Source organism: Bos indicus x Bos taurus, chromosome X, assembly GCF_003369695.1.
Source record: "Bos indicus x Bos taurus breed Angus x Brahman F1 hybrid chromosome X, Bos_hybrid_MaternalHap_v2.0, whole genome shotgun sequence".
NCBI classification, from domain to species: Eukaryota; Metazoa; Chordata; class Mammalia; order Artiodactyla; family Bovidae; genus Bos; species Bos indicus x Bos taurus.
The window spans coordinates 62451333-62470927 of NC_040105.1; the positions used below are offsets into that span (position 1 = coordinate 62451333).

At 52.2% G+C, this 19595-nt stretch overlaps 1 protein-coding gene across 3 annotated transcripts in view; it reads left to right on the top strand.

The window, feature by feature from the left end:
- STARD8 (StAR related lipid transfer domain containing 8) overlaps window positions 1-19360 on the top strand; it is an 82296-nt gene extending 62936 nt beyond the window's left edge. Inside the window, exons 3-15 of one of the 3 annotated variants that reach the window (XM_027533964.1) lie at window positions 5115-5185; window positions 7268-7349; window positions 8335-8398; window positions 9743-11145; window positions 11837-12010; window positions 13883-14042; window positions 14492-14690; window positions 15085-15295; window positions 15567-15681; window positions 15963-16187; window positions 17178-17395; window positions 17496-17672; window positions 17820-17937. In XM_027533964.1, the coding sequence (XP_027389765.1) occupies window positions 8342-8398; window positions 9743-11145; window positions 11837-12010; window positions 13883-14042; window positions 14492-14690; window positions 15085-15295; window positions 15567-15681; window positions 15963-16187; window positions 17178-17395; window positions 17496-17672; window positions 17820-17937 (3057 nt within the window). In that variant the 5' untranslated portion in view covers window positions 5115-5185; window positions 7268-7349; window positions 8335-8341. Of the gene's footprint in view, window positions 1-5114; window positions 5186-7267; window positions 7350-8334; window positions 8399-9742; window positions 11146-11836; window positions 12011-13882; window positions 14043-14491; window positions 14691-15084; window positions 15296-15566; window positions 15682-15962; window positions 16188-17177; window positions 17396-17495; window positions 17673-17819 lie in introns of all 3 variants that reach the window. The other 2 variants (XM_027533962.1, XM_027533965.1) reach the window with 2 other exon arrangements.
- The last annotated feature ends 235 nt before the right edge of the window (window positions 19361-19595 follow it).

Below are 19595 nucleotides of genomic sequence, written 5' to 3' on the forward strand. Positions count from 1 at the left end.
CCCAAATCGAGAGGGGACTGCTCTGGTAGTAACAAGAACACTTTGATTTGGGCCTCTGTAACATCTACCCCTTTCTTGTCCTAGGCCCTGGATCTTGCCCAGTCCTGAGGCCTGAGCCGGATTTTGGGTTGGGAGGGAGCACGCTGAACCAGGACTTGGGCAGCAGCTATCTCACAGCCCACAGGGTAACCAAAGGCATAAAGGCCTTGAGTTCCCCGACAGTGGTGTGAAGAGGGGTGACTGGCGAGTGAGGAGAGTGGCTGGATGAGACCCGAGTTCTGGCAGCTTAGTTGTTGATTGTCTTTTCTTCTCCTAGCTCACTTTCCCACTTCTTTATACCTAGGACACAATCTGAACTGAACTTTAAAGACTCTGGATACAAAGTTCAAGTTGTCTTATTAAAAGCAGCCCTCTCTGATGATAACTTTCATACAGCCTCTCCAAATCAGACAGAACCCAGCCAGATGCACACAGTAACCTCAGAGGTAGGCAGTAAAGTTGTTAGTCCCCAAATTGTAGATTTGGAAACCAAAGCTTAGAGAGTAAAGCAAGTTGCATATGATGATTTAGGCAGCAAGTGGGAGAGTCAGCTTGATTGGACAAAGCTTTTTCTCCAACTCAGGTATCATCTTTGGGTGTTATTGTATTTCCTCAGTGGGAAATAGTGCTGCCTTTTTCCTGAGTACATAAACTCTTCCCTTGTTCATGTAGAGTTTCTCTAAAACAGAAGCCCTGCTTTTCTCTTCATTGTATCCTCCTCTGTATAGAAAAATGTGCAGTGCTAAGAGGATCCCTGGATGTGGCCTGTGGAAGTGTAGGTGTAGATACTGTCATTTACCCCTGAGACAGTACACTGCTGCTCAGCTAGTTCTTCTTTGTCGTTCCCTCTGGGAGACTGAGGCATGATTGACTCTGGAGCATTCTAGTATGTCCTCTCCCCCAACCCTTGAGGGGATCGGCTGGGCCCCTCCCCAGGGAATCTCGGCTTAAATCTTAGTGGAATACAGCTTGTGCCAGCTGGATGCAGTCCCTGACCTGTCCTGGCATATTACCCTAGTCTTGGCCAGCAAAATGGCCTGCAGAACATAGTAGTTAAAACTGTTGGAATTCGCACATCTGGACACAGGCAGGACCAGGGGCCACAGACATTCCTCCATCACTCGTCTCAGCCTGCCCAGTGTCACTCTTCCTGCCAGGCACATAAGGCAATCGTTGGTCTGGGCTCCCTGAGCCCCAGTCCCAGGGAGAATGACTGACTACTGGGGATGGGTGGTCACTCCTGGCCCCAGCCTGGCCAGGCTAGGATTGGTGGGAAGGACAAAGCAAAGCACCTTAGCTCAGCCCTTAATCACTAAGACAAAAGCCCCTGACCACTCCATCTGGGAGGGAGCCTCAGGGCCTCTCAAGCCTCTGTGAGGTGGTCTATTGTCAGGAGCCAATGTCCCTGACATCCTGGCAGGTAATAAGCCATTACATTCTTTAGATTCCTGCCAGGAGGTGCTGTTGAGGATTCATTCAGACCCTGCTTCTAACTCCTTGGCTGCTTTGTCTTTTGGAATTATTGTGGCCTCTTTGATAATTCTGCCTCCTACTCTCACTTCCTTGAGCCATCTAGTTCCAATTCTGACAGAGGTATAGATGCAGCCATTATCCAGGCCCAGAAAAGAATACTAGTTGGGTCTTTTTCTCCCATTTTCTCTTTTTCCTTGGGACCCTCCTGTCAGTGTTGGGTAGTAACTCTCTGCTGAATGCTCGGTACAATGTGCCAGTGCTTTTTATCCCTGGTATTTTATTTAATGTTCTCAGTAGCTATTAGAGGTGGATTCTATTTTTGTCATTTTACAGAAAAGAATACTGAGTCATAGAGAGGTTAAACAACTTGCCCAAAGTTAGAGAATTAGCTAGTCAGACTGCTTAGTCAGAGAGCAAGTGACTGACCAGGATTTGAACTCAGACTTGTCACTCCACTAGATCAGAAGGGCAGAAAAAAGTTTGGGGACCTGGAGTTGGTTCCTTTGAGTCTAAGCCTTTTGTTTATGTGGCATCTGAAGGCAAGTGCCATAATACAATGGAAAGAGCACAGGACATGGAATTAAAAGATGGTAGTAATTTCAGTTGTGACACTTAATTCTGTGTGATTTGGTGAAGTCCCTTGGGCCATTTCCAGTATGTCTATACTGTAGCTTTTAAAAAATACTGATTTGGAGAGTCTTACCACAGATCAATTAAATCGGCCTCTGGGGGTGGGGCTCCCAGGGATTGGTAGTTTTACAAAGCTTCCTAGTTGATTCTAATGTGCGTCCACGGGTGAAAATCCCTGAGCTAGCTGATTTGTGCCAGTGCTTCCCAAACTCTAATGTGCATGCAGATCACTCAAGGACTTACTTAAATGTAGATTCTGTTTCAGAAAGTCTGGGATTCTGCCTTTCTAACAAGTTCCAAGGTGAAGCCGATGCCGCTAGTCCAATGATCACACTTTGAATAGCAGGAAGCTAGAGGGCTCTAAGGGCTTCCCTGGTAGCTCAGCTGGTAAAGAATCTGCCTGCAATGCAGGAGACCATGGTTCGATTCCTGGGTCAGGAAGATCTTCTGGAAAAGGGCTAGGCTACCCACTCCAGTATTCTTGGGCTTCCCAATTCTTGGGCTCCCAATGTGGGAGACCTGGGTTCGATCCCAGGGTTGGGAAGATCGCCAGGAGGATAGCAACCCACTCTAGTATTCTTGCCTGGAGAATCCCCATGTACAGAGGAGCCTGGCGGGCTACAGTCCATGGGATCACAAAGAGTAGGATGAGACTGAACGACTAAGCACAGCACAGCACAGAGGGCTCTATGTATGAATGAAAAGCCTTGGCACCCACCTGAGTGAGCTGGTTCCCTTCCCACCAACCCTGGCCAGGGCTACTGCCAAGCACTAGGGTAGTGGGCAGCCTTCCCCTCTCCCACGGCCCCTTGTGACTCAGGTGAAATGTGCAGATGTGTAAGATCAGGACTTCATTTCTGCCGTCTTCCATCTCCTCCAGGCTCAGGAAGGGCATCTGGATGTGTCTCCCTCTGCTGCCTCCTCCTTGTTCTGCCTCTAAGCCATGAGTGACCAGAGGCTACAGTGGTCTTCGAGTGTGTGTTCCTGACATGCAGACCTGATCCTGAAGGGTGGTCCCCCTGCCTCGGGTGGCCTTTTCCCGGGGGGCTGGTAGGAGCAAAAGACAGGGAAGTGGCTGTGGCAGCTGGCTCAGCTGTCCTACCAGCAAAACCATGTCCGTCAAATGCGGCCTGGGCTGGAGTGAAGTTCCTTAGGGCTGTTCTCACTATGTCCCCGGATCACCACTGACCTAGAGATCCAGATCCTTTTCTGGTCTAGCATTGCCCCCTGCCAGAGGGGCTGAGGTACTGCTAGCTGGGCTCTGTGGGAGCAAACACTTTCCAGTACCTCTCAGAGGTCCTCATGATTCCTAAATCTCTGTCATAGGTTAGAAGGTTATAGTGACGTAAAACACGTGTGCACACAGATGCAGGTGTGGGTACAGACTGAGGTGGCTGAGGGGGAGTGTATCCGGGTGCATGGTCCCACACTGATCTATGTGGATCACGGACATGAGCAAACTTGGCTACAGTTACTTGCAGAGACAGATACTGGGACAGCAGCAACCAATGCACACGCTCTCAGAAATGCAGAGTGTTCATTCCCACCCCTGCCCTTGGCCCATTAAGCCCTTAGGGGCTCCAGAGGCTTCAGAGCCTTTTCTTCTCTGCAACAACTCCTCATTAGTGACCCTTGGTCAGGCTATCTTTTTCCGACCAACTTCCACCTTCCCACATTCTTCCTTCCCTTGTCTACCCACCTAGGATCTCTGAAATACATTTGTGTCCTTTACTTATGATTCCTGGCTGCCAGAATCTCATCTTGGATTTCCCTGTGGGAGACCACTGGGGAGAGAGCTCTTCCTGTCTTGGAAAATCCCCGCCAGTCTCCTTGGAGGCTCCTGGTTATAGTCTGTAAGGAAGTGGAAGAAATGTGGGGGCAGGAATCCATGGGCAGAGCAGCTCTGCAGAGGCGGCAGCCTCTCTGTGGCCCCAACATCAATGACAGCTCCCATGGTCCCAGCCTCACTGCTCCCTGGCACCATGGGTGGGGAATTGGGCAGTCCCAGGGTTCTGCTGCAGATATTCAGCCTGCCATGGCCAGGAGCGCCTCCACTGTGGCTTTAATCCACCTGCAAGTCTCCACTGAGGCTATCAGGGGTACCTTACCCTGTGCCAGGCACTCCCAGGGCAGAGTTGGGAGGCTAACCCAGCCATTGCCCTCCAAGACTCCCATAAGCCAGCACTGTCAGCTGGACAGTCAGCATTGGGTTGTGCCACAAAGAGGCCAAGCCATGGGGGAGGGCTGGAGCAGTCCGGGGAAGCCCCATGAGGATGGAGGCATCCTCACCTGGACCTTGGTGATGGGGGAGAAGAGCTGCTTTGTTAGAAGGGGTCGGAACCTTGAGCGGGGATCACACTGAGCTTGAACTCTGGCCTCTGCACTACTGCCTTATGGTGTGAGACTTACAGATGAGCCCTTCCTTTCTGAACCTATTTGGATATGTGTAAAATAAGCATATTAAAATCCGCACAGCTTATGGTGTCTGTTAAATGAGATTTGTTATCAGAATGCTGGGGAATACTAGGTATGATGATGGAAAACAGAATAACGCTGTTGAACATTTTGTATCCCTAGCTGGACCTGGGCTGTGGAAGGGGGTGCCCCCCCGGTGGTGGGGGAAGGAGTGGATGAAGACACAGTGGTGGTTTCTTCCCCTGGCAGTATTCCTTGACCCCAGATGTTCCTTAGAGTTGTTGCTGGTGGTGGTCCTGTTCTTGGGCAGAGAATACGGTGTGAGAGAGGTGTCCCACCACATCCAGGGAGTAGGGTTTGGGGAGCAGAAAGGAAATCCTAGCTGTGACATGGAGGGAATGCGATAGCTCCTTTGTGCTTCTCTTGTCATTTCCAGGTCACCAGAGCTATAGGTGCTTCCCTGCTAAAGGTTCAAGTGTGCATATCCAGGGTGGCTTGCCGCCAGCACCTGCTAACCTTCTTCCTCTGCCTGTCTCTCTTCCTCTCATCTGTTTTAGAAGCTGAGGCCAAAAAGCATGCAGGTGGCTCCGAGCAACAGGCTTCCCTAAGTATGCTCAGCTTTTTGAAGGTAAGGTCACTCAGTGGTTCCCCCTGCCCCACCCCAGAGTTGCCTTATCCCTCCATTTTTCAGTTGGAACATGGGGCCCGTAAGATTTTTTTTCTCCCACCACACAAGAAGCTGTTTATCCTGGCCTGCTCCCATCGTTACAACCTCTGTCCTGTCTTTTCTCCTGCCTTCTCATCAGCTCTCACAAGTTCTGGGGTCTCCCATATGTTAAAGCACCTTGTCTCAGGCAGGGCTGCTGCGCTGCACAGCTCCCAGGGAAGGTATTTATGTAGACGTAACATGGAGGGTGCACTCGGGTAGCCCTGCTTTCACCTCCCCTCTCAACGGCCTTATTTCTCTGCTTTCCTTCATTTTTCTGTTTTTCTCTAGAGTTGTTCATACTTGCTGTTTCCATTCTTCCCACATCCCCACTTGTATCTTGGCTTCATCCCCACCTCACTAACAAAACAGTCCTTGTCAAGTTCACCAGGGACCTACATGTGGTCAAATTCAGCGGTCACTTCTCAGACCTGACTTAATCTCGCAGTAGCATTCAGTGCAGTTGGCCATTCCAGCTCCTGGACTACCCTCTTCTCCCGGCTTTCTGGCAGCCACTCTCAGTCTCCTTCACCGGCACAGCTTCCTCTAACTGTTCTCATTGTTAGAGTGTCCCAGGGCTCTGTCCTAGCCCTTCTTCTCTGTGGACATTTATCTCTGAGGAGATCCTTTTCTGAGCACCATGTATATTCTGATGACTCCCCAATGTCTCTCTGTCCAGCCCTTAGGCCCAAACTCCAGATTCATCGCTTCAACTCTCAGTTCAGTATCTTTGCTCAGCTGTCTGACAGCCGTCTAAGATGTTACCACCTGATGGGGCCACCACCACCTAAGCCCCACGTCCCGACATCATCCTCTGGTTCTCTTTTCCTTTGTGCCTGTATCTAACCCTTCAGCAAGACCCTGCTCCCTCCAGACTATATCTTGAATCTATCCACTTCATATGGCCTTAACTGTCACATTAGTGTGATCTGCTCGCCCAGCCTAGTGCTACAGCCTCCTTTCTACACTCCGTCCTCTACTCTGATGTTCAGCAGCTAGAGTGACCCAGGGAGTGCAGGCCTGACCACAGTATACCCCACTCCACTCTGTCACTCACTCCTCCGTGGGCTTCATGGCACACCCAAAATGAAGTGAGCGGCAACGCTTTGTTCTAGCCGACAAAACTGCATCGCCCAGCTTCCACGTGCTTCTCTCCACTTTGCTCACTACTCTCTGGGCTTCTTCCTACCACCTGCTCACACCAGACTCTCGCCCTCCTTGGAGCCTTAGTTTTGGTCCTGCTGGAGACTTTCTCCCAGGCTCCTGGCCCAGTTGACCCCTTCTTGCTCTTCAGGGCTCAGCCTTAGTAAGGCCTCTCTTTACCCTGTCACCCTGGCTCATGTCTTTGCTAGCATTTGTAACAGCATACTTTGTTTCTCTCGCATACTGTTCACCATCTGTTGCCCCTGTGAGAGCGCAAACTCCATGAAAGCTTGGATCATTTTTGTCTCATTCGCTGTTGTGTCCCCAGTGTCTAGCAGAAAGTTGGTGCTCAATTAACATTAGTAAATGAGTTCATGGGCTTGTTTTACCAGTAGGCAGAGAGGTGTGAGATTTTGCAGGTATTCTCTCCTCTTCCTCCGCTCCTTCCTCTCCCCCTTTCCCTTCTCAAACCCCAGGGAGCAGGTGCTCTTGCTCTGAGCAGAAGGGAAAGGGAGCTATTGTTTGACTGCACAGTGTCCTTGTTCTTTCCCTGGTCCCCCTGGTTCACCTTGGGCCAGAGAGGAGGTTCCCCGTCTTGAGCAGCCTCCCGCATGAACCTGCCTCACTGACTGATGGGTCCTCTTGTCCAGCTTGACCTTTCTGTCTTCTCCTTGATCTTCCCCCTGTGGCCAACCGTGAGCTCCCTGGGTCCCTCCTTCACTGCAGCCTTTCTCCTCCTCCTCAGCTCTCGCCTGCCTGGCTCCCTTCTGCCTGCTCCCCCTTCTTCTCACTGCAGGGTCCCTGGCACTGAGTTTCTAACCTGCTGCTCTAGACTCATCTCTGCTTTTCTCTGCCATACAGAAGGTTTGTTTCCTGTGGATATTGGCTCTGTGAAGAAGGACCACAGTTTTTTGGACGAGGACTCTTTGGGGGCCCTGTGCAGGTAGGGGGGCTAAGGGCTAGGCCTGGGAGGTCATGGGCCTGGCTTGGGGCTTCCTCGTGGGAAAAAAAAGCCATCCTTGCCCCTCTGACAGAGTAACCTGCCTATTAACAAAGCTTATCTGCTGCTCTCATGCTCTTCACTCTTCACTCTGTCTCTGTGCCTGTGATATCCTCACTGCCCACCCCCAGGCACTAGAAAGCCAAGGTCTTTGGCCTTTTATTTCCCTTCAGTTAGAGCCTCCAAACATTCCTCTAATTTGTCCCCCTCTACTTTTTGAGGCCAAACCACGACTTCTTGGATCCATCCTTCTAACTGGCCTTCCTATCTTCCATCTCAGCATTCCCATCCTTGCTCTGATACAACTCCACAAGAGCCACCAGAGTCAGCTTCCCAGTGAGTGCTCCTCTGCTTGAAATATGTTGCCGTCTGCAGAAAGAAGTCTAAAGCTTTTTTAGCATGACACCTGAGGCCTTTTGCAACATGGCTCTGCCCAACCTTATCAGCCTCAGTCTACCCCTCACACATGCACTGGTCTGTTTATTGACCATTTCCCTCTCTACCTTGTCACAGGCTTTGGTTGAAGACTGGGATAGGAGTCTCTGTCTCTCTGTCGATCCAAATCCCATTTCTGTTCTCCAGCAAGACTTCTCTCTGACTGCACCCCCTGCCTTCAGGGAAGTTGCTCGTCCCACCCTCTGTGTGCCCTCTATGCCTTCTGTCTGCTCTGTTCTTGAATGTGTCCCATCTCTGTAGTGGTTGTTTTTATTTTTGTCTCACATCTGTAAGTTCCTAGAGGACAAGAGCCCATAATTTCTACAGCATCATGTCTAGCACTGAAACCTTCATGAACACAGGGACTTGGGAGATGTTTTGATGTCTTGAGCATGTGAAGCAGTGGACGGCATCTTCCTAGCGTCCTAGGCTAGTCCCTGCAGGCTCGGTGGCTTGTGACCCTTGGGTGAACCCTGCTTTGTGTTACTTGCAGGAGGCTGATGACCTTGAACAGTTGTGCCTCGATGAAACTGGAGGTTCATTTTCAATGCAAGCAGGTGAGTTAGGGCAAGGATAGGGTCTGTGGTCTTGTGGCACCATGGCTAACCCAGGACGAACACAAACAACTTATGAAAATAGTCCAGTGTCCTAGGAGGCTGGGCTGTCCAGGGTGGTGCCTTGCTCCAGCCTGGGAGTAGGATGTACGTTTATGAGGCTGCTGGGTTTCGGCTAGCCTGGTCTCAAAGTTGGGGTATGAGAAAAAGTACCCTGACTCATAGCATCACTCAGCCTTATCAGCCCACCACTCCCTCCTGGATTTTCTAATAACTTGACCTAGTGATGGACATCCCTCAGGGAAGTCCATCTGCCTACATGCCTTCTCTGTGATGGCAAAAATTCCTTCACTGGGGGCAGAGACAGAATAATGTGATGGAAAATCATGGCCTATATGATCTTAGAAGATCTTAGAAGTCAGGATGTCCAATCTCACTTCACGAAGTCTTACACTAAGCCTCATTTTCTCCAGCTCTACAATGAATTGAGAGCAGCATTAATACCCTCCAAAAACCTTTCTGACTCTGCTAGTCTGGGATTGTAGGAACTAAGATGGCTCTGAGTCTGCATGTAGCCCTGGAAGGTGGGGAAATGAACCTACCCTTCCCTGGGGTCAGGCTTTATGGATTTTTCTCTGGAGCTTTTTCCACCAGAGGCCTGCCGTAAACAAGTCACCAGGGAAACAGGAGAGCTTGGGCTCCTAGCCCCAGCTCTGCACTGACTTTTCAGTGACTTTGGACAAAGTTCTTCCCCTCTCTGTTCCTCAGCGTCCCCACTTTGCAAAGTAGAAAACTAGAAAATGTAAAATATCCTTTCTAGCTCTGGCATTCTGGGATTCTTATCTAAGACTATAGCCTCAAGACTCGCTGGGAGGCTGCTGAGGACAGGATGTCAGGGATGCTTGGATTCCAGCCCTGCTGTGTCATTCACTTGAAAGTGAAATTGTTAGTCCCTCAGTCACGTCTGACTCTTTGGAACCCCATGGACTATAGCCCTTCAGGCTCCTCTGTCCATGGAATTCTCCTGGCAAGAATACTGAAGTGGGTTGCCATGACCTTGGGCAAGCAGCTTCTCATTTGTTTAGGTTTCCCTGTCTGTAAAAATGGGTAGGGATTTCATTGACCAGATGACCACTACCCTCCATCCAGGCTTTCTCCATGACTCCTGGCTTCTTCCGGCACTCCCAGAGTGCCGAGGAGTGCCTTCTACTCTGAGGATGTGTTCTCAGTCAGAGAGCAGGGCCCTTTGCCCCCAAGTCCCCAAAGAGTTTGGAGGCAGAGAGTGGAGCCCAAGAAAGGGCTTGTGGACTGGCTACCCGTGACCCTACCCTGTGATGCTCTTCTCAGAATGAAGACTCAGAGGAGGAAGAGCACTGTACCATCAGCAACCACTGGACCTTTGAGCGAGAAAATAAGCAGTGGTCTCGCATGGGTTCCTCTGACTTGTTGGCCCCAGCAAGCCCTGACCTGCCAGTGACCTCTAGCTGTGAGGGCGTCCTCACTGAGCTTAGTGCCACCTCCCTGCCTGCCATCACTGTGAGCCTACCACCTGAGCCAGCGGATCTGCCCTTGCTAGGCCATTCTTCCAGCCCAAGTCACTGGCCCTTCTTCAGCCCCACTCGGGGCCAGGAGGGCCCCCGGGACAAAACCAAGAAGCACCGTTCCCAGAGCTTCCTCAAGCACCTTGAGTCTCTCAGACGGAAGGAAAAGGGTGGAGGCCGGCAAGCAGATCTGGAGCACAGCTCAGTCACCTCAGAAAAGGTTGCCAAAGCCTTCTCTTTCCGAAGTCGCCATGGCTTCCTCTATCGGGCCAAGAACCAGGCGGCCACATCAGCCAGTGGCAGTGGCGCTGAGACTCAGAGGGCCTGGGAGGCCTGGCCTGTGGCCATGTTCCAGCATCCTCCGCGGGCACACCAGGGTGATTGCCTGGTGCATGTGCCCAGAGACCACAAACCAGGCACATTCCCTCGCTCCTTGTCCATTGAGAGCCTGTGCCCAGAGGATGGACACCGCCTGGCAGATTGGCAGCCGGGTAGGCACTGGGGCCATGAAGGGCGCCGGGGCTCCTGTGGCTCCATAGGTAGCCACACCAGCATCTATGACAACATGCCAGAGCTGTATCCAGCTGAGCCTGTACTGGCTGGGGCCGAGGCTGAAGAGGAGGAGGAGGAAGGTGGGGACAGCTACACTCACCTGGATGACATCCTCCAGCACGTGTGGGGGTTGCAGCAGCGGGTAGAGCTCTGGTCTCAAGCCATGTGCCCAGACCTGGGGCCTGGAGATAAGGAAGAAGAGGAGGAGGAGGAAGTAGAGGAGGAGGCCACTTCAACAGTAGAAATAGCCACCGATGGAGTGGAAGGCCAGACCGGTGAGGCTCAGACCCAGGGAGAGGCTCCAGCCCTCAGGGAGTCCCTAGCCCTGGGCCAGGTGGATGTGCAACTTGGAGTCCTGGCTCAGCCTCAGACCCCTGCCAAGGCTAAGTTCCTGGCACAGTCAGAGACTGGGGCCCCAGGCTTTGCCCAGGATCATGAGGAGGAGACACATTCAGTGGGAGAACCAACCTCTTCCTCCAGCCTGTCTGTGGAAGAAGAACACGTTTCCGACACTGTGGCCTCCTCCAGTGAGCTGGATAGTAGCAGGAACTCCATGAACGAGGCTGAGGCTACAGGGTCCCCAACTGGACTCCAGACATCAGTATCCCGTGAGCGACGAGATTCAGGTGTCGGGGCCTCACTTACCAGACCCTGCAGGTGGGAGTTCAGGGTAAGGGTGGGGCAAGGATTCTGTTGTCTCTCTTTCTCCCTTCTCCCTTTCCCTCCCCCTCCTCTCATCTCTTCCCTTACCCCTTTTCTCCCCTCCCTTCCTTATCCGCCCTCCATGTCCCCCTTTCCCACTTCCAGTTTTTTAGTCACAAGGCGCAGGGGAAAGTTCTTAGGGGCTGAGTGATTGCCTGCCTGCAGCCAGTCCCAGAAGAGAAAAAGAAAGTACGGGACTCGGGAATCTAGAATGTAAGCTTTAGGACCTGCCTCTGCTACGGCCTGTGCAAACTGTAGCTCCTTTTGGGTTTTAGGTAGCCCATGTGTAAATCAAGGGCATTGCAGGAGATGGTCTCTGATCCCCAGCTTCACTATTCTGGGTTTTTCAGAGAAGCCCCTCCCCTGCAGTCTTGAATGGAAGAGGGGCTCATACTGCTTGCTGGCACTAGATGGGCCCGATCTCTGTACCACCCTCCCTGACAACATCTTGGCCTCTGGGCAGCCCTGGAAATCAAGACTAAGCTTCCTCCACCCTGGAGCCCCGCAGCAGTGCTGACAGTGGTCCCATCTCTTTGTATATATTTTCTTTGGCGGGGGGAGGAAAAGGACCAGAAGAACACAACTTTTCCTAAGGTTTGCTGAAACCTGCTCCTCCAGCCTTCTCTACCCCCTCGCCTCTCACTAGGAAGCTCCGTTGGCACAGCTTTCAGAACTCTCACCGGCCCAGCCTCAACTCAGAGTCATTGGAGATCAACCGGCAGTTTGCCAGCCAGATACACCTCCTGCACAAGGGCTCACTGCTGCGGCTCACCACTTTCATGGAGAAGTACACCATCCCCCACAAACAGGGCTGGGTCTGGTGAGTCCTCCTGGGCCAGAGTGGGCACTGAGCTGCTTATCCAGGTCTTAGATCCCTCCCTGCCCCACTCCAGGGTCCTGGGAGGGTCATCCTCAGAAAGTGGGTCAGGCAGGCGGAGCCCTTATGTCAGTGGACTGGTGGGATGTGCTGGGGAACTGGAGAGGCCAGCATGACTCCAGGTGCCTTATTTTTTTTTTTTTTTATCTCAGTTTTATTTATTTATTTACTTTACAATATTGTATTGGTTTTGCCATACATTGACATGAATCCACCATGGGTGTACATGTGTTCCCCATCCTGAACCCCCCTCCCATGTCCCTCCCCACCCCATCCCTCTGGGTCATCCCAGTGCACCAGCCCTGAGCACCCTGTATGGCACCCTGTATCATGTGTCGAACCTGGACTGGCGATTCGTTTCACATGTGGTAATTGACGTATTTCAATGCCATTCTCCCATATCATCCCACCCTCGCCCTCTCCCACAGAGTCCAAAAGACTGTTCTATACATCTGTGTCTCTTTTGCTGTCTCATATACAGGGTTATCATTGCCATCTTTCTAAATTCCATATATATGTGTTAGTATACTGTATTGGTGTTTTTCTTTCTGGCTTACTTCACTCTCCAGTTTCATCCACCTCATTAGAACTGATTCAAATGAATTCTTTTTAATGGCTGAGTAATACTCCATTGTGTATATGTACCACAGCTTTCTTATCCATTCGTCTGCTGATGGACATCTAGGTTGCTTCCATATCCTGGCTATTATAAACAGTGCTGCAATGAACACTGGGGTACACGTGTCTCTTTCCCTTCTGGTTTCCTCGGTGTGTATGTCCAGCAGTGTGATTGCTGGATCATAAGGCAGTTCTATTTCCAGTTTTTTAAGGAATCTCCACACTGTTCTCCATAGTGGCTGTACTAGTTTGCATTCCCACCAACAGTGTAAGAGAGTTCCCTTTTCTCCACACCCTCTCCAGCATTTATTGCTTGTAGACTTTTGGATTGCAGCCATTCTGACTGGCGTGAAATGGTACCTCATTGTGGTTTTGATTTGCACTTCTCTGATAATGAGTGATGTTGAGCATCTTTTCATGTGCTTGTGAGCCATTCCGGGTGCCTTATGTATGTCTGTGGGAGATGCACATGGGATTTACATGAGTGTGTGCCATGGATGAGGAGGGGGTGAAGGGGGACCCCAGGCCCCCCAGCTATACCTCTTCTATCTCAATTTCCATGCTGCCACCAAGGAGATTGTCCTGAAATGCAGCTTTGGTGATCATTTTCCTGATAAAACCCTCCTGTGTCAAAGAATAAGATCTGGCTTCCTTCCCATCATGATCCTTTCACATTTCAACCCTGCCTCATCTGTCAGGGTCTTTATTCTACCATGCCCAAACAACACCACCATTCAGGCCAGCAGACCAGTCACCCTTCTCTGAATGTAGAATTTGGTTCCTGCCTCTTTACCTTTGACCATGCTCTTCTGTCTGCCTGGAATGTCTTTTTTCCCCATTTCTCCTGTGGGACAATGCCTACCTATCCCTCAAGAGCTGGCTGAATTTCTACCTTCCCTCTGAAGCCTTCCCTGACCTGCTAGGTATAGTTACCCTCCCTTGTGGGTCTTCCTTAAGTTCTTGGCTCACTTCTGGCCATGTGTATTGTCACTGCCTATCAATGCAGTCATCTCCTTGACCAGACTGAGAGCTCCCTGTGTTCCTCTGGGACTCCCTAGGACTTGGCCTAGAGTGGATGCTCAATGAATGTTGACTCTGGGCAGCTGGACCTGAGTTCCCAAGACTAGAGACAGTCTCCAAGCTGTGTCTGGGCCTACCCTGTCCCCATTCCTGATCTTTTATCTCTCCCTTGAATAGGTCAGTCCCCAAGTTCATGAAGAGGAACAAGACACCAAACTACCGGGGCCAGCAGGTATTTGGGGTGCCACCCCTCATTCATGTGCAGCGCACAGGCCAGCCACTGCCCCAGAGCATTCAGCAAGCCATGCGCTACCTGCGTAGCCAGTGCCTGGACCAGGTGAGGCCTTCCAGGGAGCATGAGGAGAGATGGCAATGGGAAAGAAGTCCAAGGCTGAGGGATCGGGGAGGGAAGCCACTCTGGCCTTCCTCCTGGGTCGGGCTGGCCCAACGGAGACTTTTCCTATATTCATGAAGGCCAAAGAAGGATGGACCCAAGCTCCCTTTCACCTGGCTCTGTGCCAGCTTTTTCTTGCCCAAGTGCAGTAGCCCCCATCTACCAGGAGCCTGCCTTAGCCTAGGACCTTGTTTTCCTACTCATCTCCCTTAAGGCCATCTCTTTCCTCGGACCCAAAGCTATACAAACTCATCTTTTTGGTTTTTCCACTTCTCTTCTACCCTGCCTAGCAGGAAGCTTGCCAGGCTTGGGGGTCTCCGGGGTGGCCTACACTCCTGATACCCAGTCTATGGCTGGCCTCACAGTCTCCTTCCCTCCCCTCCATGGGCCAGGTGGGCATCTTCCGCAAGTCTGGGGTGAAGTCCAGGATCCAGACCCTGCGTCAAATGAATGAGACCTCCCCTGACAACGTCTGCTATGAGGGTCAGTCAGCCTATGATGTGGCTGACTTACTGAAGCAGTATTTCCGGGACCTGCCCGAGCCCATCTTCACCAGCAAGCTTACTACCACTTTCCTGCAGATCTACCAGCGTGAGTCACCCACCTATCCCCGGTAACTTGCCAGGTTCTCAGCCTTCCTGAATCCTAGGGTTTGTGGAAGATAAACCTTGTGCAGGCAAGTATAGCCATGCCCATGAGCTCAGTGAAAGATTTTCTATGCCAAGTTGTAAGGTTGTTAAAGACCACATTGTATTCCCCCAAACCCATTATATGGAAGGATAGACTGAGGCCCTGAAGAAAGGCAGGGACTTCCACGAGGGTACACTTCACATTAGAGCCAGGCTTGATCTAGCACCCAGAGACCCCCCCAGAGTCCACCTTCCCCCTCACCAATTTCACATTGGGATTGCTGTGCCTTCTGCATTCCTGGAATGCAGAGGCTCTTGGGGAATAAGGAAACCCTTCTGTCATGCCTTCCTCACAGTCCTCCCCAAGGATCAGTGGTTGGCAGCCACACAAGCCGCCACCTTGCTGCTTCCCGATGAGAACCGAGAGGTACTACAGACCCTGCTCTATTTCCTAAGTGACATTGCCTCTGCTGAGGAGAACCAGATGACAGCCGGTAACTTGGCAGTGTGCCTGGCACCTTCTATTTTCCACCTCAACGTCTCCAAGAAGGATAACCCCTCACCCAGGTGAAACAGGGCAGGGCATGGCAGGGAGGGTTTGGGGCTCATTGGCTTTTTGGCCCTGGTTGGCTGGCACGGCAGTTCCCAGGCATCACCACAAGGGGTCAGTCTGACTCTTCAGGGGCCTGGGGCTGGTTGGACGCTGTGAAGCAGGGGCTTGGAAAGGGCAACAGACTGTTTTGTGTTCAGGACTGGCAAGCAGGCTTCTGGGGAGCTTGTCTTGTGCCCTTATGCCATCTTCTCTTCCTGGCCCTCTCTTCCTGGCCCTTCCCTCCAGGATCAAGAGCAAACGCAGCCTAGTTGGCCGGCCAGGCCCTAGGGACTTAAGTGAGAACATGGCTGCCACCCAGGGCTTATCACACATGATCAGTGACTGCAAGAAACTTTTCCAGGTGAGTCACTCTAGGCCATGTTGCCTACTTCCCAGACCCAGTAGAACCAACATACCTGACCTTTGCACCCTAAATCAGGGATAGGGCCGATCTTGACCACATATGCCTCAATCTCCTACTTTCAGCTCTTCCCCTGTAGTTTTTCATCTACCACCCTGCAGCATCCAGAGCTCTGCTCCCTTAAAATGAACCTGGCAGACCCCATAGGCTCTAGGACCGGAGGTTCCTGACCTTCTGCCACTCCCCCTGGCCCCCAACCCAGTCTGTGTATGCCCTCCCAGGTGCCCCAAGACATGGTGCTACAACTGTGTGGCTCCTACAGTGCGGCCGAACTCAGCCCTCCAGGCCCAGCCCTGGCTGAACTGCGGCAGGCCCGGGCTGCTGGTGTAAGCCTGAGCCTCTATATGGAAGAGAGCATCCAGGAGCTGCTGCACAATGCTGCTGAGCGCTTCAAGGGCTGGATGAGCATGCCGGGGCCCCAGCACACGGAGCTGGCTTGCAAGAAGGTGAGGACCTTGCTGCCCAGGCTGGCCATGGGACCAAGAGGGGGCAGAGCACAGGCTGTGTGCAAGGATCCCCAAGGAAGGAGCTGCCCCGCCTCTCACTGTGCTTCTGCATGGAGAATGGCAGGCAGCAGAGCAAGCACCATAAGGAAGTGAGAAGCAAGCGAGACCAGGGCTCTGTCTTGGGGAGCACCTGCTGGCATTACCTTCCCGAAGGCTCCTTCCAGAAGGCCGCACTGACTAAAAGGTCACTACTTTTAGAGCCTCACTCCCATCCCTCCCTGCACCGCAGTCATGCTGAGCTCCTTACATTTCCACCTTTGTGCTTCTTACCGCTGCTGTTCTTCTGCCAGGACAGACCTGCCCCAAGCATTATATTTCCCCAGCCATTTCCAGCCCCAACTTGATATGTCCCCTCCTCTGTTCAAAGGCTCCAGTCATGCCCCAGGCTGGAGGTAACTTCTCTCTGTCCTTCTTGACATGAGCCATGTTCCTTCTCCAATTCTGATTATAAGTAAGGCCACAAGTCCGAGGTTTGCCATGGTCATAGTAAAAACCCCCTCACAGGATCAGGGTAAGAGGCTTGTACAGGGCCTGGCACATGCAAAAGGCACCAGAAGTGGCAGCTTTTGTTGCTTTGCACGTGCTCCACTTTCCATGGTAGGTGGAGGAGTTCATTGAGGATGACCATCATCATTGGTTCCAGAAATTCCAAGCACTGTGCCCATTGCTTGGTAGAGCCTAGTAGGCCTTGGAGAATATGTGTCCTGTCATCTTTTGTGCTCTTGAGCAGGCAGAGGAGCAGAAATCTGAAAAGGAGGAAGAGGACAGGAAACACAGGGCTGGTCTGTCTGGATCTGGCTGGAGTTAGCGGAGTAGCCCTGCAGCTTTCCCTTGTTGGGGGCTGGAGTGAGGGTAGGCCGTTGCCCAGGGGTGGAGTGGGAGTTCTCCAGGCCTGACAGCCGCCCCTGTCCCTCCTCTTGTTGCTCACAGGCACCAGACGGGCACCCGCTGCGCGTGTGGAAGGCATCCACAGAAGTGGCAGCCCCTCCAGCCGTGGTGCTACACCGTGTCCTGCGGGAGAGGGCCCTCTGGGATGAGGATCTCCTGCGGGCCCAGGTGTTGGAAGCCCTGATGCCGGGTGTGGAGCTGTACCACTATGTCACTGACAGCATGGCACCCCATCCCTGCCGTGACTTTGTGGTGCTCCGGTGAGGGGCATGAGCTGTCACTCTTGTGTGCTTGGGGGACTGGGGAGGTGGGGAGGAAACCAGTGCCAGGAAGCTGAATGTGTGCATCCCTTCCCCACAGGATGTGGCGCTCTGACCTGCCCCGTGGGGGTTGCCTCCTCGTGTCTCAGTCCCTGGATCCTGAGCAGCCTGTGCCGGAGTCGGGGGTGCGGGCTCTGATGCTCACGTCCCAGTACCTCATGGAACCCTGTGGCCTGGGCCGCTCCCGGCTCACTCACATCTGCCGTGCTGACCTCAGGTACAAAGCCCCCTCAGCCCTGGTGTCCCTTGCCCCTGCCCCGCCCCATGCCCCTGATCCTAGGAGGCAAGTCCTATCTTCCTTGTCCCTGGAAGGGGCTCAAAGGAAGAACCCACAACTCATGCCTTCCTGCTTCTACCTCCTCAGGGGCCGTTCTCCTGACTGGTACAACAAAGTCTTCGGACACCTGTGCGCCATGGAGGTGGCAAAGATCCGGGATTCCTTCCCGACCCTGCAGGCAGCTGGCCCTGAGACAAAGTTGTGAGCCTCAGCCTGATCCCAGAGTGCCACTGCTCAGGCCCCCTGGCACAAAGGCAGTGAGGGGGGGATGAGAGCAGAGAGCTCCCAGATGGATGCTGCTCCTAAGGGTAGAGGCAAGGCCATGCAGTCCCCTTTACTTCCTGAAGTTCCTCCATATGTACAAGGGAGGAAAAGAGAATTTCAGTGTCCGCTCTCCATTCCACCTCCACCCCTGAACTTGTGTTCTGCCCTTCTGAGAGAAAGGAGTCATTTTCAGAGCAGGAAGACAGCTACTGCCCTCTGGGTCCATGGGGCGACCAGTCAGTCTAAAGTCTTCTCAGCTCTCCTGCCTGTGGGTTGAGGAGGCAGAGAGCAGTGTGTGCTCCCAGCTCTCTGCTATTCCGAGAGGTTAAGTCATCCTGTTTGCTGCTAGGGTCCTTTTGAGGTTGGACAGGAGGTTCTGGTCTTGCCTTTGGGCCCAGCACTGATCCTGAACTGGCTTTTGCAGAGAAATTGAACTGGAGTGGACAGGCACAGGGGCAGAGCACAGCACAGCCCCAACCACCATGAGCTGTTTGATTTGTGTAAATAAGATGCTGATTTTTACGAGGCTGATTTAAGGAGGGGGCAACGATGGGTCCCAGTAGGTGACATGACGATTTGGGTTAGCTTGGGATGTGAGAGTGGGGAGAACCTTCCTTTATCAGATCTCAAGAGACCAATGAGCCAGTCTCCCCTGACTTGGGCCCCATACTTTATCTGCCACTCCCTGGGGTCCCATGTAGCCGTTGGCCATGCACTGCCATGTCTAGTGAGTAAACAGACACCGCACAGGCTGAATAAAAGCAGATGGTGGTGAGGAGACACTATCTGTGTTTGTATCACTTTTTCTGCTCTTCTTGCCTGTGGTAGCAGGCTGATATGACAGCCCCTCCCTCCAGCAGAGACCTGGCCCCTGGTTCAAGCAGCCAGCCCGTCAGATGGAAGGGCTTAGTGTCATCTCAGCCCACTGGGACTTGATCCAAACCTGATCTATCCCACCTACCAGTCATGTTGGTTCACATGCAAAGTCAAATGCCAAACGCCAACTGGTGCTTTGTTATTTTTGGCTGAATAAACTGTAGTGGGATGGGTTCCAGCCAACCAGTTGTAATGTTTAAACCTATCTATTTTATTTGTACCTATAAATACTGTACAGTCAGTATTGTATCAATATTAAAACTGTGTTATGTACATATAGATAAATATATATATATTATACAGTCACATCTATCTATATATACACACACACATATTCTATCATGAGTGTACCATAATCTGTGGGTGGGGGCAGAGGTCTAGCAAGCCTTGGGGGGCAGGGCACTTAAGATGAGACAGGGGAGGTGGAGAGCACAGTCCATGTGATACCCCCCAGTGCAACAATAAAGCATTCCTAGAGATGCACTCTACCTGTGTGGTTGTCTTTGCGGAGGTGATTGGCCAGGGACAAGGGACAAGTTACGATGCAAGTTCAGTTCAACTTCAGGCTCAGATGTTGTGAACATTAACACAGGACACCAGGGGAGGCCGCAGGAAAAATGGGGAAAGGCTTCAGTCTTTCTCTTTGGGAGTTTATTGGGGCTGGGGGGAGGTAGGATTCCAAGAAGTCAGGGCTTCAGTAGAAGCCACAAACCCTATTCCCTG